Source organism: Protopterus annectens, chromosome 6.part0 (genome assembly GCF_019279795.1).
Source record: "Protopterus annectens isolate FY-2018-M chromosome 6.part0, PAN1.0, whole genome shotgun sequence".
Classification (NCBI taxonomy): Eukaryota; Metazoa; Chordata; order Ceratodontiformes; family Protopteridae; genus Protopterus; species Protopterus annectens.
Window position 1 is genome coordinate 631,111,919 of NC_056737.1, and position 24,595 is coordinate 631,136,513.

The 24,595-nt window shown below is 38.3% G+C and overlaps 1 protein-coding gene across 11 annotated transcripts in view; it reads right to left on the bottom strand.

Moving 5' to 3' along the window:
- Positions 1–734: 734 nt before the first annotated feature.
- The window catches only part of TRIM9 (tripartite motif containing 9), a 1,161,212-nt gene continuing 1,137,351 nt past the window's right edge, over positions 735–24,595 (bottom strand). For all 11 annotated transcript variants that reach the window (XM_044074318.1, XM_044074311.1, XM_044074319.1 and 8 more), the window contains one exon: positions 735–2,657. In XM_044074318.1, coding sequence (XP_043930253.1) covers positions 2,592–2,657 — 66 coding nt within the window. In that variant the 3' untranslated portion in view covers positions 735–2,591. The remainder of the gene's footprint in view (positions 2,658–24,595) is intronic.

Sequence of the window (24,595 nt, forward strand, 5' to 3'; positions counted from 1 at the left end):
CTTTCCCAGGTGTGTGTGTGTGTGTGTGTGTGTGTGTGTGTGTGTGTGTGTGTGTGTGTGTGTGTCTCTGTGTGTGTGTGTCTGTGTGTGTGTGTCTGTGTGTGTGTGTTTGTGTGTGTGTCAGCTACATGGAACAGGGACACAGAGCACTAGTTTCTGCTGAGAGAAAGGTGGAGTCTTATTTAGGGCCTGCAGAGAAAGTCTAGCCCCAGGTGTGTGTGCTCCCTGTGTGCTTTTAAGGGAATTTGTGCTCAGTTCAGACAGTTGCATCTAAGATTACTGTAAGTATCTATTTTTGTTCCAAGTGAATGTACCCGACCGGTGTCAGTGGTGAGGATTGAGGCTGCTTGATCACTGTCCCAGAGAAGAGATGTCACAATAATGATTGTAATATTTTATATGTATCTGCTGTTAGTGAGTAAGTCCAGTCAAAGAACTACATTTTAACATACTAGTACCATTAGTTTGCGTATAAATCTGTCTTGGTGTCAGATCATGCTCTGTCAGAATGGGGGATCAAACAGCATGTGTGGACTTCCATTTCTACAGAGTATAACTAACATTTCCAATTATTTGTAAAGAACAGGTGTCAGATCATGCTCTGTCAGAATGGGGGATCAAACAGCGTGTGTGGACTTCCATTTCTACAGAGTATAACTAACATTTCCAAATCAACAGACTGCACATTTCTTCAGTTACAGTGCAACACCTCACACCAACTGATTGTGAAAACATTTGAGTTTGTCATGAAGGATTTTTATTGGAACATCAAGCAGGGCACCAATCATAAATACAGTTGCTGCAGCAGAAAAATGGAATAATGGGACCCAGCACAGGCTACAGATTATAGATCTCACATAGAACTGAACAGGCTTGATGAAAGTTACTTGGAAGAGAAAAACTACAGTCACTATGAAAAAACAGAGCCTACACAGTGGCACAGCCACAGACATTTTATCTCAAATTCAATAAAGAGATATATGTTGCCCTGCAACAGATTACTTTTTAAACTGGGTTAATAATGCATTGTCATGAGATAGCACCTGTTAAATAAATTAGGCAAAATTTAAAATTAGGTCTAAGGAGAAAGCACAATGAAAATATGTAAAAGCCACATTTCAGACCATAGGCGATACAGGTATTTTGTCACCTTATTTACAATATTTCATGATTAAAGTTAACCTGCGATTTTCACTCTGTACATAACTAAAACTTTTCTACAAACTGCTAAGACTGACAATGATAAACTGAAAAGCAGCAGTGGGCAACCTTTCCCTAGTTCATTATACATTAGAATGTCCACTGATAACAAATAAGACCTGCGTTCCACCAACATGCAGCATGCATTTCTTAAATCAGGATACAGAACACCTTCGTAAGTGCACATTTGCATGTATAAGCACAGTGCTGTTTTGTACAGAAATTTGTCTGGATTACCAGCATGTTGTATTTTTGTACACTTTTGAAAAAAGAAAACAAGTTGTAGATTAGGCACAGTAGCTAAATTATGGCAACAACTGTGAAGAATTCCTGAGAGTACATGCACAGTGAAAACTAGCTCATATACAATTTCTTTCTCAAGTTTCTATATAAGACTTCCACTCAAACACTTCAGGTCATGTCAGCAAAGCTAAATTTCACTGTAGGCATAAATATTTTGGCAACAGTTGCCTTGATAGAAATTTTAGAATTCAATTAAAACATTAAGTTACACCTGCACCTTCTATTTAGGTAAATAATTTTGCATTTTAGGTACTGAAGCAAAATATTTAATGCATCCAAAAGAGCACCATATCTTACTCTGTAAACCATGAGCATAACTAGTATCATTTGCAACTAGGGTTAAGTAGGGATAATCTGAAAGTGTCCTTTGACTACATTTTGTCTAGCACAAATTTTGAAAATACTTAAAATGACAAGAATTATTCCACCAGGCATCATAAACAGTTTCAAATGGGGTTGTCCATACTAATTTCATTATATATCCATATCCCTTTTGTCAGGTCTTCTTTGATCTCTGTTCCATAGACTCTTGATTTGTTCTTCCTGGCTCATTGTAAACGAACTGGTAATCCAAGCTATTAAATTCAGCGTTCGATAAAATAAAACCTGGTAAAAAATGTAACTTTTGGAAAGTAATCCCTTGAAGGCAGTTATAAGAGATTCCTTGCCTAAAAGCCTTTAAGTCAAGAGCTTTTTCTGAAGGTTGAATCAGGGAAAAACTGCTGTTAGGTTACTCCATCTTAAATTGTAACTAAACTGACCAAAGCAATAACAGTACTACAGGGAAAACTATTTCGCACTATAACCCTCGCATATTGTAACGTAACATTTTACTTATTTAGAGGCTTTATTTGCAGAAAAAGCTAAACACTAAAGCAGAGGGACAGGGTTTGCCAACATAAATGACAAAACTATGAAATGATATCGCAAAACAGAAAAAAAAAAAAACTATGACAGAATGTTTTTGTTCTGAAGTTTTGAAAGACAGAATGAAAATAAATGTTTTGTAGTTTTGAGTTCTTTTCCATGAAAATGTCTGGTGGTTGTCATATGAGGCAAAGCACTAGGGTCCTTGAAGTGTATTCTGATTATGACTGCATTGGGTGTCGTGCAGCATAGAAGTCAGGGACTGGCAAACCGGTATGAAGGGTTACCTGTAAAAAAAAAAAGAAAAAAATATGATTTATGTTGTTTGTTTGTTTTTTTTTTTTCAAAAACAAGCAGAAGAATAAAGATGTATTTAAATTAACATAATGTCATACAAAATTCATGCTGTATTTCAAGAAAAGCAGCTTTATATAGGACCATATGTCATACCTTCCAACCTCTTAGTGCAAGAAATCTGGGCATAAGGTAAATTAATGGGGGAACCAAGTCCAAAAAAAATAGAGACAGATTTTAAACACTGCTCTTATAAACTTAGAATGTTGTTAGAATAGCAGGATTTGTTTTAGTACATATTTTCTGAAAGATATGAATTGTGAATCTCAAATGTATGTCATTATTTAATGACTTCAATCCGCAGTGATTTCTCAGAAAGCCACAAATTTTATGAGGAAAGACCAAAATATGAGGCAAAAATCTGGGTAGTTGAGAGGTATGCCATCTGGTAATACATAGAATGTAATTTACATATGAAGGAAAGCCATGTAAGGTTTAGGTAATTTAAAACAGACTAAAGTCATTGGTGCAACAAGTGCATGGATCAGCTAAACTGTTGTATTAAGCAAGTCATCAACTGCATACTGGCAACCATGCTTAAACTAAGAGCTTCCTTAAATAAGGGATATAAAAATTATGTTTCCAGTCCTCAAACAAGTTAGCTTGCATTGTGTACCTTTCACATAATTTCCCTGTTTCATTTCAAAGCTTTCATGATATTGTGTCCTGCTTGGTGAATGGTCTACCATACTGGTCTGACAAACCAGTGTAGCTCAAAGTAGGAAACACAGGTTGCAGGAAGAATTAACTATGATATGCTGCAAATGAAGACTTAAGAGTTACATTGACACACAAAAGTATCACTTACTGTATCATAAGTACCTAAATGAGATCATGCAAAATGGATCCTTTTTAGACACGACCTTTACACAAAGCAGTTACAGTGGAGTACTAGTTTAGACAAGCACATACCAGATGTACGTTGCAAGTGTTAAAACTGCATAGGGTTAGTAGATATATTCAGGTAGTGTATATCATAACTATAAAACCACAAAACGAAGCAGCTTTTCAGGCAAAACAATAAAGCCCTGCGCACGGCAAGCTTAGAAAATTGTGAAAAAACCCACGGACAGCTCAGCACACTTCAGTTCACTTTATTCCACAGAAACACAACACATATCTATAGGGGTTCATTTCGTCTTGCAGAATGGAATTGTTTTCCAAGTTGGGGAGGTTGGTACAGAGTTGTCCTAGTACCTCCCCCTTCCCCTTCTTGCCCCCCCCCGAAAATGTGTGCACCTTATACTGTTCTTCATAACCCTCCCTATTCCTTAGTCTCTCGGACCTACGCAAGGGAGGGTATTTGGAGACATCATCTAAGTCCATAACACGCTCACTAACTACTGCATTATCCTAGTTATCATCATCTGTTGTTCCTTCCATATTGTTGTTACCACCCCTTGTCCTTCCCTTCTTCTTTGGGTTTGGGTAACTTACCTTATTTATATACTCATTAAGGTCTCTTTCTAGCTTTTTTATTTTTCTCTTAACTAAGTTATCACAATCATTACTTGCATCAATAAAAATATTGCATATTTCATTTTTTCTTCAGGAATTGTAAAAATCAAGTCATTTTTAATGCATTCATTTAAAATGTCAATCTCTTTGAACAGTTCAGTTTTAATCCTAACATTTTCTTCAATCACACATTTTAATATATCTAGCCCACATCTGTTAAAAACTTCTAAAAGGTCATTGTGAAATATACTTCCCTCAATCACATTGTTAGGGTATTTAAATACCCTTAGCCCCTTAGGGACTATTCCTTCACTTACACATTCATTTAAATAACTATTTTCAATATCCAAACTTTTGTATTTGTATAGCAATTTTTGCAGTCTATAAAGTTTAGTTTTGTAAGAGTAAGTAGCTGTTCCAGGTTTAACTACTTTTTCATGAAAATTCATTGAAAAACTGACCTGTAACCATTCCTTTAGGTCTGTCCATATAGGTGTATTTCCCTGAACAGCTGTTGAACCTTGTCCTGGCATTATACCAGTTGAATTGTTGTTATTGGACTCACAAGCCTGGTCAGAGTTCCTTAAAGGACAACTATGGGTAACTGCCTATGAATTCTGTACTTTAACATTATTTCTCCCCCTTACTAATCATCCAGTTGTGGTAAAATGTCATTTGGTATCCGTATATATATTTTTTCTACTGTTTTTCATCTTACCGGTGATCGTTTATCGGTACTGCAGTCCATTTTAAAGTGGAAGTTGCTCTCGCGCCTGTTGTTTTACACGACAATTCACCCATCAGAAAGCAAGTACTTTTCTGTTTAATTTTCTTCCACATGCCCACTCTTCTGTGTTTTCGCCCGGTACACACCCACTCACTAAATATTCATGACTTTCCCATCATTTACATATGATTGCACCCATCTAAGTGCATAAAACAATATCAATAAAAAAAATAGGCAGGAACTTCTTTCTTATTAATCTGTTCCCGCACGTCTTTGTTTCTGCATTGGATCATTCTGTGGCTACGGGCTTTATAGATAAGAGCTGCCGTTTTGTATTACAATAAATTTAGGAGAACTTCTGGATTGTCCTGCCTTCTCTTACCTTGTGAGTATTCCCAAGATTTGTTGAATGTGTAATAAATTGATACTTGAGTAATTATTGTGCCATGGGTTTTGCAAAGTTGTTAACTGATGTGCTGTTAGAGTTTTGGTTCTTGATTTGCTGCTAAAACTTATAGGTATGTTTGGAGTTAACCTCTCTACTAAACTACTGACGTGGTATTATTTTTTTATTTGTTTTATATATATATATATATATATATATATATATATATATATATATATATATATATATGATGTAATATGTTGGAGTAATTAGGTGAGGTAATTTGGGACACGTCCTTTATTGGTAGTAGGATACTGTTGCAGTCATATAGGAGTGGAGTCACTACGAATTGTGATGCATAGAAAGAGTGACCGATGATTGTATTTATTTGCGTCGATTATGCTTTTTGCTATATGTTTGGTTAGGGGAAATGGGAACAATAGCAGTACAGTGTGCAGTTAGGGTTACCACCTGTCCCACTTTGCAATGGACAGTCCCTCTTTGGGCACTTGTGTCCTGCAAAAAAAATGTAAAAATGGCAAATGTCCTGAGATTTTAGGGCAAAATTATTTCCTATATTTTATGCAATAGTTGCATAAAACAGTTATTCTGTATCAGAAACACCTAAATGTCATAAGAAATAGAATAAGCAACTAAAATGCTACAAGAATAAGCTTTTATTTAGGCAAAAAAGTGAAGTTCTGTCCTTTGTAATGGCCGTGGGTATGTTTTGGGCTTCAAAATCTGATGTTTGTACCACAATCGTCCCACTTTGGGCATTTGAAAAGGTGGCAACCCTATGTGCAGTTGTTATGTTAAGAGTACAAATGTACATGCTGAGCAGAAATGCTAGGCATATGTGTCTTTGGTAATCCTACTGCAGTGTACATCATGCATTACAGCATTTGCATTCTGATTATACAGTATAGTTAAATATAAACTCTGGACTTTTTGTTAATTTACAGTCTAAATGCTGGTTAATTTATTTTCCTTTAGTTATTTTATTTGTATTTAGTTTCTGTTTTCTCACTAGGTAAGTGTATTGGCCTGTTGACCCCTTTTCAGCTACATCTTGGACTCCCATCGTGCTATACTTTGGAAAATTAACATTTGAGGTGTTTGGCGTAAACATCCCCCCCTAAAACGACCCGAATGCTCATTTTTTTCAGCAGGGTTTCTCATATTATGGGCTTGTCACCCTAAGGAAAGTGAAGTACCCTTTAAGGGTTATATGATCAAGGTTGAAAGCATGTTGTATTTTTTTTTTCTGGTAGACAGTACTAACTGGAAGAAATACATACTTACCAGGGATTAATTTGGAAAATAATGTTAAGCCATTTATCTCGTGTGGCAATGTAGGGGTGTGGTCTGCAGTGTGATGGAGAGTTATTTTGGGTAGCTTTTATTTCTGTATTGCAAAGTTTGCTTATTTTCTGTGATGAAGTTTAATGCAGTTGTGTTACATTACTTGCTGTTTCTTTCTTAGTCTTTCTCTCTTGATGGTGAGAGTGCCAATACGTATGTGCCGCAGAATCTAGGCTTTCATATTTCGGGCACTGCTGTATGCAATACTTGGCAGAAATGTCCATTTCTGAAATACTATGTGTAGAATCTGTTCCTGCATAAACAGTTTAGAGGATGCCATCAGAAGGTATGAGGAGAAAGTAGAAGTCTTTGGTGACTGTGGAAGGTGCAGATTTGCAGGGGTTTTTAATTTCCCAAAGGGTGGCATTATGCATTTCTTTGCATTTGAGGACATGGCTCTGACACCAATCGTTAGTCTGTCATTTCTTCCTGTTGGATATCAACATCATAAGGAGTCAGTGATTACCTTCTAGTTGCAGGCATCCGCAGACATGGTCAGCCAAAGGCCATCTAAATTTGACATGATATTGAGAAATCTATCCCAAATAGGAGGGGGCCCAGCACTGAGCCCTGCAGTACTCCACTTGTGACTTCTCTCTTACTGGATGTGGAGTCTCCCACTGTAATGATATTTGTCCTATCTGATTCATTTTGCTATCCATCTGGTGACATTGAGGTTTATGTCCAATTTTCTGAGTTTAGCTATAATACCCGAGTGGGGCATTGTGTCAAATGCCTTGGCCAGGCCACGGTAGACAATCTGCATTGTCTTACCCTCATCCTTGGCCTTAGCAACCTTTTCAAAGAGCAGTACCTGCTTTTGAAGAAGCATAACTGGGTTGGGACTAGAGTTTGGAGATTTCCTGTGTTGTTGTTAATCAGGTCCAAGGTTATGTTTTCTATAGCCTTTCATGTGAAGCTAGTCAGACTTATGGGACTGTAGTTTCGGAGGTTCATTGGTCCTTCGCTTGTGCAGAGGGATGACTGTTGTTGTCCTTCACTATACTGGGACAAAGCGTGTTTGGAGACTGTGGTTTAAATAGAGATCCAAGTGGCTTCTCTAGGTCATGATTCGTGCTATTTAATAGGCACCCTGGTATTCCGTCAGGGCCCATTGATGACATGTCTGTGGCATTAGAGAGCCAACTCAGCACACTGAGCTTTTCCCTCAATATTTTGGACATGACTAAAAAGGTTGACCTTTGCTTGGGAAGTCTTGAGAACTTGATTACTTCCCTAATTTGCATGTTAAGGTAATGAGGGGATTTTTCTGTGTTCATCCTCCCTCTTGCTTTTAGACAGGAATTTTTCATTCCTTTTGTTGTATAATCTATTTATGCCATTCTGTCCACCAGGGTGACTTGTTCTGGCTAAACAGTGGTTTAGTTCAATCAGATACTACCATTTCTGTGCAGGGCATTCACTTGTATTTCTGCATAGTCTTTGATTTTTCAGGGGTGCGAGAGTGCTAAAATTAAAGATGAAAATAACGTTCTTTAGTGTTAGAGAGTTCTGCCATTGTATTTATTTTAAATGAGACTGATTTATGATCTGATGAAGACAGTACTCGGGGAGGGTGCATCACCCCCCCCCCATGTGTGTGAGCACTATGTTAAGCTTGTTTGAGCCACTAGAGAGAGTACTGACTAGCTGTTCCAGAGCATTTGCATTGACAAAGTCCAGGAATCTCTGAGACTGCATGTTAGTGGTCATGTAGGTTTCCCAACTTATGGAACAGGTAGTTAAAATCACTCATGAGTAGTGTGTTGGGCTGAATGGTAAGTGTTTCTAGTAACTTAAGGTATGTGGCTTTCATTGTTGTGGACCTCTTTTCAGAGAATGGTCTGAATGTGAGATTGACATTATAGCCTTGCACTGCCATGGTGCTTTCTGCAGCTTTGAACCACGTGTCTGTAACTGCAGAGATGACAGCATTCTATGGGGTGAGGAGAGCTTCCATTGAGTTCAGTTTCTTGTTACGACTCCTAGCATTGAGCAGAAGTACCTTCAGGTTGGTATTAGAAGAATTTGTTACATCGATAGGTTTGTTTGTTTGGGACTGCCTAAAAGGGTACTATGGGTTGGCTAATGCCTTAGCCTTTATTCAAAAACCTGGTGGCTACAGGTGCAAACCATCTCTGGCAAAGCAGCATGGTCTGTGGATCATGTCATCAGAGGCTGACAAATACTGGCTCCCCTTGGAATGACACCAGTAGCTAAGCCAATTATCGCACCAGGGCTTTGGACACCATCCACCACAGTGGAATTGAAGATAAACTCACTAAAGTAGTTATAACACCCTTTGTCACAAGATGGGTTGCCAACTGGCTCACTGACAGAACCCACCACTGTGAAAGAAGCAGACTCCAAATCTGACTTCAGACCAGTTACAAGTGGAGTATCACATGGTTCAGTCCTGGGTCCTTTCCTGTTTGGTATTTACTTCTCTGAAGTACAGGCTTAACACAGAAGGTCTTTGGCTAATGACGTTCGCAGATGACTGGAAGCTAGGAGCCATAACTGAAACTCCTAATGATGTGGACATCCTACAAAAGAGCCTCACTGACACAGATGCCTGGTATCAAAGCCATGGCCTCAAGCTCAATGCCAAAAAGTGCATTGTTATCCCCTTTGGTAAAAACTCTGTACCCATGAGCTACCACATAGGTGATAGTCTACATAACACCAAAAGTGTGATGAGATCTTGGGACACAGGTGGACAAGTAGTCTCTCCTTTTATAATCACATTGCCACAGTAGTCAGGAAATCCTATGTGGCACACCTCATCATAAAAGGTTTCACAACCAGGAAAAAAGATGTCATTGTTCCCTTCTACTAGTCACTCATTAGACCCATTATAGAGTACAAGCCCCCTTTTGGTATGTACCTCACAGGACATCTACAACAACTGGAAAGGCCACAGAAATACCTCACAAAGAGGATTACTGGCCTCAAACAGCTGCCCTACACAGACAGCCTCAAACTCCAGCTTAACTCTGTCACATATCACCTACTCAGAGGCAATCTCTGCCTAACATACAAAGATGTGTCAAACCCAGAGCTGTTGGACATGCTCCACTTAAAGAAATCCCAATCCCTCTGAGTTACACATTCTAGGGACCTAAACCTTGTCACTACAATAAACATCACCACAATAAACAGAACATACTGGAGGGATAGATTCCTGTCCCAGAGACTTCCCATACTCTGAAACTACCTATTGATCAAAGCTCCTTATTAGCACTCTTCAAGAAAAATATTGAAGATAGGATGGGAAATAGGAAATTCACCCCGTGGATCACCTCTGTGCCTCTGCTCGACAGGGTGGCGAAAGCCAGGGTACCTTTTTGTCTATGCTTGTATAGGCCCTAGTGCTTGTAGCCTAGTACCTATCTATGAACCTAGAATTACTGAAGGCATATAGTGGATGTTAAGTAGCAGTAAGTTATACAGTGGCTCACTGTATTTTGTAACATAAATCACAACAGTTGAGGGCAATAGAATGAGCTTTTGCTCCTTTCTGCATGCTGCTTTATTCTCGTTTGTAATGTTATAAACCACGTGAAATCTGAGGCTGCATATCACCATTTTGCTGGATCGTAACTCTGTTTACATGGTTATTTATTTAGGGTACTTAATGTCTTTAAACTTTTTTTGATAGCTCCCCGGTAAGATAAGCATTCATAAGTTCTGACTTGTATGGCAGACTTGTGCTTTTCTAACTACTTGTTAACACTGATGAGGAACGATGCCCCGTGGTTACAGCACCTTTGAGAAGCCTGGAGCTGTGCATAATGGAGTGAACTTCTGTAACAGCGTACAGATAATGTATTAGTTGAACCCTTTTTTTAACTTTGGTTGATTACTTATATTTTTATTTATATTGGTAGATTATTTTATTTTTAGTTATATTTTTATTTAGGTAAGATTGTTATTGTTAATTCTACTATCATTTTCTTGTCACATGCTATGTTAGGATATCACACTTAAAATACTGTTAAGTCTATTCATGGTGAACTTCATAAACTGTTGTTGCAGGCATTCAAACATTTATCACAGGTACAAGGTAGCTTGCTGTTTGATAGTACCATTCTTGTAAATATTTTGTTCTTGTTTTTTAACATGGGAAATTGTCTTTCTCTGATGGGTCCACAGCTTATATGGTAATAATATTGAGTGTCACATTACTGACAGAGTAGCTCAGCTCTCCCACTATTATATTGGTGTGTTGAGAACAGAGTTTAGAACTGGGGGACGGAGGAACCATGAGCTTCCAAGATGAATAAACTTACTTCATGTGTGATATAATAAAGTGCTACTTCATTGAAAGGGTGGTGAAAATGTGGAGTGGGTGCTAAAGTAGGTGTAGAATACCAAATGTGCCATTGTAATTTTGTAAGACCATAGGATGGCTGGAAAGGGTGAGGTGATGTGCTGCATGTAACAGTCTGCAAGCTGAGTGGACCAAGTTGTTGTGTCCCATCCTGTGCGTAATACTGTCTGTATCATTTTTTTTATGTGGATAAAAGAACATTAGATGCACAATGTCTGCTAGTATTGAGTACCATCCCTTAGTGAATTATATAGTAATTGATCTTAAATGCTTAGAATTGCAGGTAGTTTGTGTCGATTTTGGTTGTTTTATTGGCTACTACCATAGAGGACAAACTAGTTCACTTAACCAGTAATACTGGTCCATTTATTACTGTATTCATGCAGTGGTCACTTATGTAACTTTTTCTTTGTTGTGAGTCTGCATACTTGCTCATATTATTTAAGATGGCCCTTGGAAAAATAGTTCACTGCATTGATTGCACATAGGTGTACATATTACTCCAGCGACTGCATGGGTAACTGTTTCATTTCTTGTTCTTGTGCATGGTGCTACAGATTACCTAAGTGTTCATCTAGGATTATAGGATCATAGGAAGTTACTACGCTATTGCCCCTGAGGCCCTTATAAGCCTACCCAAGAGTTTAGACCATCGACAAATCAGAACTAAGGTGGCCCTGTCCAGCAGAGACATGCGTGGAATCCCGGGGATGTATTTTCTGTTTCCGATCCAGTTATTTAGGTTGTGCTTAAAAAGGGGTAAAGGGTGGTCTACTTAATGTGGAGAGGGAGTATATTCCATAGATGGGGGAGTCTCTGGGACACAAATATGCCCTGCCAACAAGTCCTATTGATGTCACTGGCCAGGTTGAGGCTGCCTGTGTGGGTTACTCGAGTGGAGCTTGACTTGCGCATATGCAGCAATCCCATCAGGGCAGGGTCTGAGATCACCTTGTATGCCAGACAGAGGTCACCTCTGAGCAGTCTGTATGAAACAGAGTAGAGGGATAGGACTTTTAGCCTATCTGTGTATGTTAGATGTTTGAGGCCCTGCATTCTCCTGGTGAGGAACCTCTGTGGTCTCTACAGCTGGCGCATGTACTTTGTGGTTTACATGCCGAATGGGGTGTTGTACTCAAGAATAGGTCTTATAAGGGAAGACTATAGGGATGTTATGACCTCCTTGTCCCTGGATGAGATACCCTTATTTATGAGGTGAGCCATGTAGAAAGCTTTCCATACAATTGAAGCAACATGGTGTTCAAAAGTCAGGTTGTTATCAATCTGGGTGCCAAATCCCTCATGGCTGTCTGCGTGTCTAGGACATTGTTATTAATGTGATAATTTGTGTAGACGTCATTCTCCCCAAAGGGGGTGATGATGCATTTTTTCTATTCAGCTTGAGGCCATGTTGCTGGCCCCATTCATTTGTTTGGGTGACACCCTCTTGTAGAATCTCCACGTCACTAGGGGAATTGATAACTACTCCCAGCTTGCAGATTAATGCATTCAAAGTGACAGTAAGATATACAATAGCTGCACTGCATTGTTTTAAATCAATCACCGCAGTTCTTTTGCTCATGAACTAATGATTTCTGTATGTTGTGATTTCTGTTTGATGCTTTATTCTTGTCTTTGGTAATTTTGGAGACCACTTGCTATTTTTGTTGCATATCGGCATATTTTCCCTGTTTGCTGCTGGCTCATGATTCTGTGTAGGTATTTCTGTATTTATTTACATTTGTTTACCGGGAAGTTCTACCAGGACAAAGACAGTTTTTCAACGTAGTTTAATTCTTGTGTGTTCAGTTAAATAAGATTTTATAATTAAACACTTCTTTATGTAATTGTTTTAAGCATTACAGAGTGGTTATCCGTGTAAATGTCTAAAAAAAGTAATTATCCAGAATTAATTTACTTTGTATATGCAGCATAATAATCGTAGAGCAGCTGCATATAAACAGTTAATCTATTTTGTGGTGCATTTAGTTTTCTAATCCATTTATTTAGTGCTTTCATCAACAAGTTACATATGACTTCTTCAGAATGACTGATTCTGATGAAGTCATAAGTAACTTGTTGATGAAAGCACTACATAAATCGGTCCTAGCTCAGATTACATCTTCGTGCTTTCTTTTTTGTTCATCTGTTTAAGTGTTTTCTAATCCATTTTCAAAGATAAAAAAAAATGTTTTTTGCATTTTTTTTGAGGCAAGTTAATCTAAAAAAAAATGATATTACATACCCTCGAGGAAGAGTTGGCATAGGGATGTGGCAGGCACAATAGTAAAGGTCTTTACTTCACACATACAAGGTACAGGGTTTAATCCTGACCTCTGTTTGTTAGCTAGGCTTGTAATACTCAACAGAATAATAACCTAGAATTTACTTATGAACCAATGAAAATGACTATCCGAGGTATTGCTATCAGTTTTCAGTTCATGTTTGCTGTCTTTCAACCTGTTGAAAAATTAAAACAGATGTATGATTTTATCTATTATTTTATAAGAATTCTTGAAGCTGTGCCTCAGCTAAGGCTGTTGTTTTTGTCCAAGAGAGTTTTAGTACATGATGTTTACTTACAGCTTATTGGAAATCCATTACTTTTGTATTTCCCTGCTTGTCTTCCACGTGATTTGTGAAATGCATTATTAATGCAGTTCATTAATTTTTTAAAGGTGTTGTGCAAGTGCCAGGTAGTAAAGCTTCAAACATCAATTACCTTCCTCGGTTAGGTTGTAATAGGTTAGTATTGCAACCTGCATCTTATTACAGTCTATAGAGTCTTCTCCAGATTCTTATTAGGTTTCAACACAGGTTGTCTGTCTATTTTACACTCCTTATAATAAAGTATCATGCCGTAATGCATCAATCAATAATTATTTAAATAAATTACCTAAATAAACATAAAATATCATTGTTATTTGTTATAATACAAAAGGTGTTACGTGGGAAAATGCTTCATGTCAATACTTCCACATGCCTAAATATATTAGTGAAGAGATTGCTCTGCTAACTGTCCCATTCTTTACTACTTGTACATGGCTGGACATGTTATTGTAGGGGTCACTTGGGTAACTGGTTCATTTTGGTACTAGATCATATAGTTGTTGAGCTTGCTCAGATATATATATATTTTTTTGTGTTTATCCACATTTTACAGATATTACTGATCGGGTAACTTGGCTAAACATTTTAGTGCCTGCGCTAACCGGGACAAATGAACAAAGGTGTCACTTGGGGGAAAAGGATCATGTATGATGTTTGTTCATGTATACACATATTTTTTGAAGAACTAGATTCAGTAATTGTTTCTTTTGCAGTGCTTTTGCATATTTCGGCATATGTCTGAGGAGGTCCCTTTCATTATGGTACATGTGGATACTTAGACATACTATTGATGGGGTCACTTGGATACCAATTTCAATGTGGTATTTCTGGTTTGGTTGCAAATGCTTGGCCATAGTCATGAGGGTGTCACTTTGTTAATGTGTATTATTGTAGTTATGCATACTGGGACATATCGCAGGGCCACTTGGTTATCTGCATCATATTGGTATTTGGGCTTATTTGTACATATTACAGGAGGGGTCACCTGTTTCATTGTGCCTCTGCATACTGTAACAGGTCGCTCAAGTGGCTGCTGGGGTAACAGATGTAGTTTGTGTATTTCAGCATACTGGGACTTATTAATGAAGGGTTAACTTGTGTAAATGTTTCACATTTGTGCTTGTGCATGCTTGGTGTTTGTGCTTATTTGCTCATACCTGGATCTATAAGTAAATTGTTTGCTGGGGTTAATGTTTTAATTTTCTGTGTATGCATACTGCAACATATTATTGAAGGGGTCACTTGGGTAAATGGTTAATTTCTATGCTTGCACATGCAAAAATATACTAATGAAGAGATTACTCATGTAACCATTTCATTTTTTGAACTTGTACAAGGTTTGACATATTACTCAAGGGGTCGCTTAGGGAAGTGTTTCATTACAGTACTTGGGCATATAAATGGTGATCTTGCTGGGGTGTACACTTTATTTCAGTGTTTCAGCATACTCGTACATTTTAATGAAGGGGTTCACATGGGTAAAATATTCATTCTATTGGCTCTGCATAGTACGACTAATTACTGAAGGTATGACTAGTGTAACAGGTTCATTTGCATGCTTGCAGACGTCTATACATTTCCTGAAGAGACTGCGTGGGTAATTGTTTCTTTTCTAGTGCTTGTGCATATGTGGACATATGACTGTAGGGGTCGCTCGGGAAAATGCTTCATTTCTGTACACATACATAGTTGAACGTATTACTTCTGGGCTCACTTGGATAAATGTAATTTGGTGTTTGTGCATACCTGGCCATATACTTGCAGGATCCTTCTGTTTCACTTTTGTGCTTGTGGATGCTGGGACATGGGGTTCACTTGATTAATGTGTCATTATTGTAGTCATGCTTCCTTCAACACATTAGTGACGGGCTGTTTAGGTATATGTTTCATACTGACATTTGTGCTTACTTGTACATATTAAAGATGGGGTCACCTATTTACCGGTGCCTCTGCATAGTTGAACAGCCGACAGACACTGGATCTCCTTTGAATGTCACCAGAAGCTTAGCCAATTGTTGTAATTGATAATTTTTTCTCTATACCGTGGTATCATTCCTGGTGAGGGCAGGATGCTACTCAGGGTCAGGGTCATACCGGCCTGGGCTACATCATCAGAGATCTTCTCATTGTCTCTTTTCATGTAGTCCAGGGAGGTACGGCTCAGGTCATTCACACCAACATGGACAATGACAGAGCCATGTTTGTACTTTTTCTGGAGTGACCTGAGTGCTTGTGTTATATGGCGGATCATAGCACCCACCAGGCAACTAACAGTAACCTTCTCCTTGTTCAGCATAGTGAGTGGGACGTCAGTCTGCCTGACTACAGAGTCACCTATTACTAGTCTGTTGGTTGTGTTATATTGTGTGCCACATTGGTTTTGTGAAGTATATTACATAGTAAATTATAGAAATACACATGGAAAGATATGTTTAATCAAGACAATTACCACAATCACACAATTCATTTCTCTGTTGCTGTGAATATGGATAAAGAAAAATGCCTATATGCACCATGTATAGAAGATTATCCCGTTAATATGTATGGTTAGAGTTATTTATAACAGTAAATATGCACATTTAGCTTCTTTATTTCTGTATAAAGTGTCCCTGTCAAGATGCACTGCTTGCCAGTGGTGGCTGCCCCTGAATTGGCGTTATGCGCATTAATTACCATCACATTTCTGCCATGTCATTGTATATACTGATGCAAGTAAAAGCAGTTTATAATGTTGTTAGTCATTTGGGGAAATGTTGCATTTTAGCATACACGACATATTTGAAACATGGTTAATTGTTATGTTTGTACAAATTGCAACATATTATAGAAGGACCTTCCTTCATGAAAATGTGGCATATTTCTCCACTTCAACATCAGCCATTCACAACATGATCTTTCTTTCCTTTGATGTTACTTGCATAAGACATCCAGAAGCACTATTAGGACACCATGGGGGGGGGGGGGGGGTCATGGCTACCTGTGTCAGAACTGTCAACACTTAGTCTTTGACAAACTTGTTCTTCCTTTGTTTCAAAAATCAATTGTATTTACATAGCAGTCCCGATGTCTGCACTTGCCTTTCATAAGGAATGACTCCCAGTTTCTTTGATTGTCTCTCTTTTCCTAGTGTAATCAGAATGTCCTTGTTATTCAGTTGTTTCTGTGTATGTCTTTTCTGCTGTACTTTGAAATAATGAGATGCCAACTGCTAGATATGTAGTTACTAGTGTTATGCTTTGCTGGAAATATCTTTACATGCACCCTCTGCCATTACTTCTTACTGCATTTTAATTTGAATGCATAGAGCTCAGCTGATAAAAGTAATACTTTTAGCTCCACAGAAAGTTTTCCATTGTATTACACCACTGCCTTTGCATATGTATGTGGTCACTCCCTTCATCTTTGACAGTAGACTCATTTCTGGTTTATTTCGGATCAATGGGTCCTGCAGAGCATGCTGTAAGTAGTCACATGTTGCCACAGTGCAATCAATAGTTTTCTATCTCATATTTTTAAACTTATGTATTCCTGACTCCATATCTATGTACAGTCTATATAAATAGTGTACACACCGCTGTTAAAATGCCAGGTGTTTGTGAAATAACAAATGATAGCACAAAACTTAATTTCAAAACTTTTCTCTTACCTATAACCTCTACAATTCAATTGACATACAAACAATTCATTAAGGGTTAAAAACAAAAAATAAGCGACATAGAATAATAAGCTGGTTGCAGAAGTGTCAACACACTTAAACTAATACTTTGTTGAAGCACCTTTTTTTTAATAACAGCATTCGGTCTGATTGGGTTGGAGTCAGTCAGCATGGCACATCTTGACTTGGCAAGATGTGCCCATTCTTCCTTGCAAAAGGGCATCTCTTGTACGCAGTCTTCTTCTTAATGCAGTGGTGTCCCACAATGCTCTGTTCTGGGACCCCTACTGTTCGGCATATATTTCTCAGAAGTACAGGCAAACACAGGAGGACTATGGCTGACCAAGTTTGCTGATGACTGCAAACTGGGAGCCATAATCAACTATCCGGCTGACACGGACATCCTTCAAAAAGGCCTTAATGAGACAGACACCTGGTGTCAAAGTCATAGCCTCAAGCTAAATGCCAAAAAATGCACAGTCATCCCATTTGGGAAAAACAAAACACCCACGAATTACCACATAGGTGGCAGCCCCCTTAATTCAGAACAGGTAATAAGAGATCTGTGGACCCAGGTAGATAGTAATCTCTCCTTTGACAATCATATTGCCAAAGTAGTTAGGAAATCCTTCTATGTGGACCAATGAATTACTAAGGGGTTTGCATCTAGAAATAAAGAGGTTATAGTGCCCCCCTACTCATCACTCATCAGAACCATCATAGAGTACAATGCCCCATTTGGGATGTACCTCACAAGACACTTCCAACAGCTGGAAAGACCACAAAAGCACCTCACCAAGAGGATTACTGGCCTCAAACATATGTCCTATGCAGCCCGACTGAAAAAACTCAGGCTGTACTCAGTGGCATATTGCTTACTCAGAGGTGATCTCTGCCTGACTTACAAAGCCATGTCCAACTCAGAATTGATGTACATGCTCCACCTAAAGAAATCCAAGTCACTGCGAGCCATGCGCTCTAGTGAGCCAAACCTCACCACAACAATAAATAGAACATGCTGGAAGGATAGATTCCAGTCACAGAGACTCCCCATGCTTTGGAACAAAATTCCTAACTACATTAGGCAGAACCCCTCACTAACACGAGTGGATGGGTAACAGAAAATACACCCCTGAGATCACTTCATTGGCTCTGCTTGACAGAGGCTTAGTTAATTAATCAATGGGGCGGCGAAAGCCAACACACTCAGGATAGGCTTATAAATGCCCTTGGGCAGATAGCCTAGTAACTACCTATGAACTGTCCCTAATTCACTCCACCTTCACTAAAGCCTCAGTTACAGATGAAAAAAGCAACCCCAAAGCATGATACTGCCACCACCATGCTTCACCATGGGGATGGTGTTCTTTTGGTGATGAGGTGTTTTTTTTCTTGCGATAATTATTTAATTTTGGTACTTGGTCATACATAGTCATATTAATGAAGGGGACAACTGCGCAAATGCATCTGCATACTGACATGATATCCAGGACGGGGTAGATATAGGAAACAATTCAATGGTGTGTCAGGACAGTCGTTGTACATACATGATCATACTGCTTTAGTGAGCAGTCTCCAAATTAACTTTTTAGTGTGACATTGCAGTGACTTCATAACTGAGACAAACTCATGTAGCTGTTGCTGATAGAAATAATTTGTTTTTGTGTTCGGAAATTCAACAGTGCTTAATTATGCAAAATGTCTGAGGGAATGGTGACGTTTTATTTTATTTATTTATTTATTTAGTTATTTGCAGTTGTTTATTTGCAGTTGTTTAACCAGGATAGTCCATTGGGCCTGAAGAACCCATTTTCAATGGAGTCCTGGGGAGAAAAGCTCCTCATACAGATTACACAAAGGTTAATATACAAACATAGATTACATGAAGATTACAGAGGTAAACAAACTAAGGTTAATATACAGACATAGAATGAATGAAGATTACAGAGATAAAACAGACTGATCAAAAGTATTTCAATCAAAGTTAATACATTTTTTTTTCCCATTATGGTCCTTTCTTACAACATGATAGACATTGCTCTTCTGATTGCTGAGTTCGCCACTTACTGAAATCATTTGATGGTTTGCCCTTGTGGATGGTGATGAATGCTTAGATCCTCTATTCTTATAGCATATAGCCTGTTTTGCAAGTAGTTTTAAATGTCTTTGGCATGGTGTTTTACAGGTGTAGTTTCAGGTCTGCCAGTAGTCAATAGCTAATGTTGACTGGCACAAGAATCCACTAATGTCAACCTTGCTTAATGTCTACTTGTACATGAGACATTTAGAGGCTGCAGATACATAAATAGCTAGATTAGTGAAAATATGGATTGTTGGTGTTCACGGAATGTTGGCCTATAGGGGTATCGGACATTACTCCACCACAGACAAAATTCTAGGAGCTCTTTTCATCCTTAATTGTTTGATATTATTATCCCTGAGCATTTGTGGGGTATGGAAAAACAGTACCACTGGCTGGTTTACAGTTTATTTTTGTAATTTGAAGGCAGGTGTGCGTGTGCATGTGTGTGTTAGGTATATAGAAATTAACTTAAATAAATACCTATTTATTGTGTTTTTAGCTAAATATAGATACATGCATAGATATATACTTAGATATAGAAATCTACATTTTTATAAATATATAGAGTACCATTGACAAATATAAGAATTGATATGGTAAGATATGTCTACCTAAAGAATGAGCTATATCACTACAGTAGCTTGTGTGTGTGTGTGTGTGTGTGTGTGTGTGTGTGTGTGTGTGTGTGTGTGTGTGTGTGTGTGTGTGTGTGTGTGTGTGTGTGTGTATAAAGATAAATACCCGCATAAGCAGTGTCTCTAATAGACTGCCCTTAGGCTGTGTGAAAATGTATGGTTATACTTATTCAGTTTGTTGTTTGAAATTAATTAATTACATTTTTCTAATTCTGTTTACTGACTCCATGTGTAGCAATGGTGTTTGGCATTGACTGATGGGTGTGCTTATTTTACCACTAAACATGGATTTTTATTACCTGCATTATATGCCTTCATTATTTTGACATGTCCTTGTACACCTTCATACCAGGTTAATAAATATGTATAGTCAGTCCATAGTTTTGCAAAATTATTCATTTTGTTAATTGTGCATACTTAGACATATTACAGTAGGGTTCACTTGGGAGTAATGTCTCCTTTGGATGTTCAGGCCTAGTTGGACTTATTACTGAAGCTTTTTACGGGTTACTGTTTTTCCTTATTTCACTTCCTCTTTACCCATTTTCATCATGATTTTTCTTCCTTTGATATAAGATGAATACAAAGAGATCAGGAAGCACTCTTAGGACACCGTGGGGGGTGGGGGGGTCATGGCTACCGGACTCAGAACTGCCAACCCATTACTCTTTGACAAGCCTGTTCTTCCATTGTCTGTTTCAAAAATCCCAAGTTCTGCATTTGCATTTCATAAGAAATAATTCACATTTCCTTGCATGTATCTCCCTTCTGATCAAAAGCAATCATGGTCATTGTTATTCATTCTGTTAAACATATGTCTTTTATGTGGTCCACACTGTAGTAATGAAGTAGTTGTGTTGTGCTATCCTTTATTTACATTTAGCTAAACTATGTTGTCTTCCACTCAGTGCTATGTTGTTTTTTTGCATTTTAATGCAAATGCGGATAGCTCAACTGCTGTCAGTAGCTTTTTCATCTCCACAGGACACTCTCCATTGTAGTATGCCACTGTATTTCCATATGCATGTACTCACTCCCTGCAGCTTTGTCTGTATACTAATTTGTAGTGACTTGCAGAATACAAGAGTCCTGGACAGCATGCTCAATGTAGCCTTATGACATTTACTGCAGTCATCCTTATTTCTTTATCTTTTTTCAACTGTACTGTTTGTATACTAATGCTTAGTATTTCTTCTCTGTGTATTTACACACACACACACACACACACACATATATATATATATATATATATATATATATATATATATATGTGTGTGTATGTGTATAGATTTATTTTATATATATATATATATATATATATATATATATATATATATATATATATATATAAAAATGTGTGTGTGGTTGTGAAATACTTTTATTTATTTATTTTATTTTATTTTATTTTACATTTGTTGACTGGGCTAGTCTAACTGGATATTTGTCCATTTTCAGTAGAGGACCGGTGAGAAAATCTCCGATATATGCATAACTATAATACCATACAATAAATGCAATAGTATCATAACATACAATATATGCAGTAGCAGGAAGTGACAGACATAAGAGTGCACAGAATCAGCAAGAGATAAAAAAAAAACTAAATATAACATATACTATGCAAAAGAAAAAAATAAGCAATATTAGTTAATTTACATCAGAGGCCTGGGTACAGGCATACATACTTATGCTTACTTACAGCTAAGTAGAAGGTGAGTACTTCTAAAGTAAGTCACTCATTTAATAGAACTGAGAGGAAGTCTCCTTTAATACTTCGGTAGTGGTTAGCATTTTTAGTTAAACCAGACATCGTAGGACAGAATAGAGGGGATGAATGTGAAGGGAGTGGGAGATAGCAAATGAGATGTTAGTCAGGGTTAGAGCAAGGGCATAGCCAGTGTGTGTTGAGGTATTCCTTGAGATATTTTTTTACAAACAATGTAGAAGAAAGAGAAGAGTTCATTAGGAAGGTGGTTCCAGGTTTTTCCCACTGTGTTAGAGAATATTGAGCCTCCAGCCTTGTTATTACGTTTAGTAGTGGAAACTAGTAGCTTATTAGCTGAGCGTAGTGTTTCCAGATTCTTGTATGGTGTAATCAGACTAGAGAGGATTGGGGTGGTAAGGTGGTAGAGAATCTTTTGGGTGATAAGTTGTTGATAATGAGGTTGATTCTGCAGTTCTAACCATCCCAGCTGTTTAAGGTTGTGACAGTGATGGGTTCTAAAAGGGGCGTCTGTGGCGAATCTGGCAATGTTATTATAGCTGGTTGCAAGTTTGCTCCGGTTGCTTTTAGATAGGTTGGTATAAATGGCACAGGTATACAACATGTTAGAGATAAGGTGGTTTTGGGCAATGGTAGTTCTGGGCAATGGTGTAAGGAAGGTTTTGATTCTATAAAGGGAGCCTAGTTTTCTGTTGACTGCACCTTCTTTTTTCTGACTATACTATGTATAATATCTACTTCTGCTTGTATATGATATGTACCTTCTTTTCTTCTGGAGCTTTTCTCCCCGGGTCTCTACTGAAAAAGGACATGTATCCAGCTAGACTAGCCCGGTCAACAAATGTAAAATAAAATAAATAAAAATAAATTGACTGACTTTATAGTAGTATTAATATGATCATCATAGTTAAGGTACTGGTCTATTGGGATTCCTAGGAGTCGAGTTGTAGTGTCTGGGGATATGGTATTTATATTGTTAGAGGTTACTGTCAAGTGACATTGTGGAGACTTTTGGGTATGAGTCAAAAACAACAATTTCATTATTTTGGGGTTCATGAGGAGGCAATGTTGCATATACCAATTTTCAACATTATTAAATACTGCTTGAATGAGGGTCTGGAGTGAGGAAATGGAATTGGCAGAACAGATTAAAGTTGAATCATCTGCATATTGTACGTAGGTGGCTTGTGGAATATTAGCTTTAAGATCATTAATAAAGATAGAAAAGAGAAGGGGACCTAATATAGAGCCTTGAGGTACCCCAATTTTAAGAGGGAGGGGTGTTGATAAATTAGTATCCCAGAGGACAGCTTGTCTGTTATCTAAACAGAGTATTGCCTGGGTGTCAATTGATAGGGCTGTTAGTATGTCAATAAGTAGGTGATGGTTGACCATGTCAAAGGCTTTTGACAGGTCAATAAATGGTGCAGAGGAAAGAGAGTTATTATTAGGTTCATAGGTTCATAGGTTCATACTAGGCTATCTGCCCGAGGGCATTTACAAGCCTAGCCCATCGTTTTGTGGCTTAGGCCACCCCTTTAGTATGGGGAACTATACCCATTATTTTTCTGTGCCTCTGTCGAGCAGTGACACTGAGGTAATCCCTGGGGTATATCTGCGATCTCCCATCCATTGGTCAAGATTTCTCTTGAACAAGGCCAGCGAGGTGCTCTGCCTCACATGTACCGGGATTTTGTTCCACAGCATAGGGAGTCTTTGGGTGATGAATCTATCCCTCCAGCACGTCCTATTAATAGCCGTGTCAAGGTTTAAGTCTCCGCCCTTGTGGCTCTGATGGATCTAGATTTTTGAGGTGAAGCATATTCATCAAATCTGGGTTTGACATGGCCTTGTATGTTAGGCAAAGGTCACCTCTGAGCAGCGGTAACTGAATAGAGCTGGAGTTCTTTCAGTCGGGCAGCATAGGACAGATTTTGAGACCCTTTATCCTTTTGGTGAGGAACTTTTGTGGCCTCCAGCTGCTGCAAGTGTCGGGTCAGATACATTCAATGGGGCATTGTACTCAATCATTGGTCTGATGAGTGATGAGTAAAGGGAGACTATGACCTCCCTTGATCTAGATGAGAATCCCTTCATGATAAGGTGGGCAATGTAGAAGGTCTTCCTAACTACTTTAGCTACATGGGTGTCGAATGACAGACTACTATCAACCTGGGTCCCCAGGTCCCTGATAACTTCTTCTGTGCTCAGTGGATTGCCACCTATTTGGTAGCTAGGGGTAACCTTGTTTTTCCCGAAGGGTATGACTATGCATTTTTTGGCATTTAACTTTAGGCCGTGGCTCTGGCACCAGTTATCCGTTTCTGTGAGACCCTTCTGAAGGATATCTGTGTCAGATGTGTTTTCTACTATGGCGCCCAGTTTGCAGTCATTGAGATTGAGATTTTTGTTTATGCATTCAGAAAAGGATAGCAAGGCAGTGATAGTACTGTGGTAAGTTCTAAAACCATGCTGACAGTTAGCAAGTAAATTATGAGAGAGAGGGTGGAAGAGTAGCTGTCGGATACATTTTTCCATTATTTTAGCTAATGGAGAGAGTAAGGCTATTGGTCATCTTTATACACTGTGTATAGTTCCTGTCATTTCATAGAGGTTGCATGCATACAATGTACTGAGTAAAATAGAACAGTGTAAGTAACATTCCCAGCTGCTGGATGACTACTTAAAACAGAAACAGTGAAAATGCCATAGAACACACTTGAAGTGCTGTTTACTGCTGCCTTTTTTTCTAATTTAGTTTAAATGGCACTAATTTGTGAGACAATGAATTCCAGTCCATTTACTTCTCCCCTTCCCCATAACACTTAGCTTCCCTAGCTGTCAAAGTCCTGAGGGTAATTTGACCTGGTAATTCCATTGTTTGGCAGATCTCAGCA